The sequence below is a fragment of the Pundamilia nyererei genome, unplaced genomic scaffold, assembly GCF_000239375.1.
Source record: "Pundamilia nyererei isolate P.nyererei 1_Seehausen unplaced genomic scaffold, PunNye1.0 scaffold00025, whole genome shotgun sequence".
NCBI lineage: Eukaryota > Metazoa > Chordata > Actinopteri > Cichliformes > Cichlidae > Pundamilia > Pundamilia nyererei.
In genome coordinates this window covers 182,692-186,199 of record NW_005187426.1, presented here as the reverse complement: position 1 = coordinate 186,199, position 3,508 = coordinate 182,692, and the positions used below count along the sequence as shown (strand labels likewise).

General features: G+C 39.3%; 1 protein-coding gene across 1 annotated transcript in view; it reads right to left on the bottom strand.

The window, feature by feature from the left end:
- The window catches only part of itfg1 (integrin alpha FG-GAP repeat containing 1), a 149,941-nt gene that overhangs the window by 42,973 nt on the left and 103,460 nt on the right, over positions 1 to 3,508 (bottom strand). Inside the window, exon 14 of the mRNA XM_005727521.1 lies at positions 1,420 to 1,449. Within this exon, the coding sequence (XP_005727578.1) occupies positions 1,420 to 1,449 (30 nt within the window). The remainder of the gene's footprint in view (positions 1 to 1,419; positions 1,450 to 3,508) is intronic.

The window sequence follows — 3,508 nt, the reverse complement described above, 5'->3', positions numbered from 1 at the left end:
CCAGAGTGAATATTTACAACACCGCCCTTTTTACGTGGAGCAATGATGTCATTTTGTTATGACTCGTTGATACGCTAGCCAAACAAAGTGTGACCAATTATGCCTATGTCATATGAAAATGCACCAGAGATGAAGGGTTGAGGACTGCATTGCACCATTTTCTTATACGTTGGTCACTCTATGTGGTAACCTGTCTGACACCACTATGTGAATAAACAAGGATTTTTTTCCTTTTAAAACTTTGATTTAAAAACAAATGGCGTACACGGGGCAAAGGCAAATTTGGTGCTTTGAAGTTCACAAGCCTATTAAGTATATGCCTGCGGCAGAATTCAGATGGAGCTCCCATCAAAGAAAAGCATGTGTTCCTTGACCTTAACTGACCACACTGCATATCAGCTTCTACTTAACATCTTTGGTACACAGGTCTGACTGAGAAATTGAATTTTATCAGGAAAAATGCTTTCATTGCTCACTGGGACCCTTGCTTTGTTCTCATTAAACATGCCTTTCAAAGCACATTTAGTAATCACATAGGTACAGTTTCTATGATACTGTCAATATTTGTTTGCCAAAAATGAACTACAAATGTTTTCATGTTGGGGTATGAAATCTGGCCAGCAGTGATCACAGGCCATTCATCACTCAATGGGAGAAGGAAATCTGACAAGGGTTGTAGTTTGTTTTTTCCAATTCCCAAGGCTGTTTCTTACTTTTTCTAAGGCCCTAGAATGTCGAATAAAGTTAGATAAAGTTGAATGACACTAGAAAACACGAGGTCATTTGGCTCTAAAAAGATCAAAGTTTCTGGGAGTACAAGTGGAAATCTGGCCTAATGCAGCAACATGGTCAAAAACAGTGCAGCGTATAATTATACTGCAGCATCAACTCTGAGTGAACGCCACATCAACACTTTATAGGCTTCTCACCAAAGTCATCTATGAAGGACACAAATGATCAATAGATCCAAGGGATCCGATTATTTATGGTGTGTTTGAAATTCAGGCTCTTTTGAGTCAGAGTACTTCTGTCATTGTCACTGACCCTGTAAAGATATAACACCGAGGGCTCAGATTGCCACTTGTTTGAACTAAGTTCCACTTGGGATTATCAAGAAAAGGGACATAGGACATAACAGAAACAGTCTAGAGAGACTGAAAGCTACAATGCACACACTCCGTGATCCCCTCTGCTACATACAGTATATGGAATTTTTTCTGAGATCCATTTTGCACCACTGAAAACGCATTCACACATTATTAGAGAACACCCATTTTCACTCCAGCAGGATGTCTGTGTGGTTAACAGGTCGATTAGGAAACCCGAAGTGTAAGAACACCATTTCCAGTGGAGTCTGTGCATCTCTGTGGGCTGCAGCACAAACTGTGAACTTGTTTCATTTTTTAGTGTCAATCTAGCAGTAACCTTTAAAATGCATCTCGAGTAACACTATATGTGAAATGTATCCCGAATGATCAAAACAGCAGAGCAAAACAGACAGATGTCAGTGCATTAAAGGGTCGACGGGTGTAAACAACACAATGCAGCTGGAATACAAATAGCATCTGTTGCATGTCTGAAATTGAATGCTTACAGCAAAAATAAAGGTACTGATAAGGTACTGAGCAAAAGTCTTGGTTCACTCCTGATTCGTTAATATTTGCTTCTAAGATGTCCTTGAGCAATATTTCTCCAGGCTTTCTGAAGGTATTTTCAAGTGTATATTTGGTCTTTGGTTGCTTTTTCACTCATTTTCAGTCTAGTCCTTGTACCTGACAATGTTCCCAGGAATTTTTTCTTTGTTTGTTAAGCCACTTAACACTGACGTATGAATCATTCAAGCACAAGAAAGGCTATTAACTCAAAGCATTAACTAGTGTTGTGTCTACACATAGCAGACAACTTAGTAAAGAACCAAAACATTTTTAACTGTATCTCTTTGGTACTTTGTTACTAGCAGCTTGTCACAAAAACACATAACTTGGTCTCATTTCTTTAGTTGAATCAGTTTGATGAGCATAAAATTGTATTGTTGCAACAATGGGGTGAGAAAGCCATCAGCTATTTGGGACTCACCGGAGCACCCGGGCATATCTCTGCATGTTGTGCAGTGTGTCCTTTGACGTATCTGAGGAAACTGGAGAAGTGAAGGGCAAAAGAAAAGGATGTGGGCCTACAGAAAATAAACATTATATAAAAGCGCTGTACTTAAGCATTAGGAAAACCCCTGAAAAGATCTAACATAGGACCTGAGAGATTTATCTAACCCTTTAGTTCATCCATCTACTGTTTACCAAAAGCTCATCAGGAATGGTGCTAATGGATGGGTGTTAAGAAATGGAAACAAGGAGTAAATGCTGAGATATTCTGAATTACAGAAGAACGAGAATGAATGACACACGCACAAAATGCTCATTTTTGATGCAAATGATCAATTTGTACAGACCCCGACACTGAGAGAGGCACAGTGAGTGTCTACAGCCATTTGTAAAACACGGTGGAGGCTCTGTCATGTTTTGGAGCTGCGTTTGACCCAGTGGTACTGGAGCTCTTGCCAAAATAACAAACAATGGAACACTATTAGTGATGGAGTGGCCTCCCCAGGGTCTGGACCACAGCGTTGTTAGTGTGGGATGATCTTGACAGAGAACAGAACAAAAGGCCAACATCCGAAGAAGAGCTTTAAATGTCTTTCAAGAAGCCTGGAGAACTATTCCTGAAGACAACTTTAAGAAATTACAGGAAAGCTTGCCTAAAATAATTTTGGCTGTGTTGAAAAATCAATGTTATCATACCAAATATTGACTTTCAAACTCGTTCAAATTGTACAAACTCTTTTTTTCCTTACATGCTGTATCTGTTTCTATGCATATTTGCTCATTTCAGTAGATTCTTGCATCCATTTTCCATTTTCAGAGTAAGCTGCATACTGAAGTAAAACTAATATACATGGCAATTTCTGTTTTTTGTCATATAAGAGAAAACAATTTGATGTGTTCATTTCATGTGTAGATAAAACTCAGTCAAAATTGGCACCTCTCTGAAATAACTGTCAGAGTGACCTTGTCTGTGTGAAGCTTTACTTTCCCTTTTCTTTCCTGTTAAATTTAAAGCCAAAAAAAGTAAAATAAAAAACTAATAACTAGACCGATCCGATATTACGTATCGGTATCGGTCTGATACTGACCTAAATTACTGGATCGGATATTGGAGAGAAATAAAAAATGTAATCCGATCCGTTGGATTTCAAAAAAGCACCTCACAAAATTTGGGACACGCTGTAACTGGCCTCATAACCTTAGCATCTCGGAGCAGTATGCATCACGTGATAGAGCGGCTGTGGCATGCAGGACCTGTCGGTGGTCTGGTTGAGCATTTCGCTACCAAACCGGCATTTCATCTCCGACAAAGTTATCCCCGAGAGAAGTAAAGCAAGTGTGTAAGTCCATCTCTGAATGTTTGTAAAGCATTCCCGCGGTAAGCTTAACAACCGATATATGGAGCGACT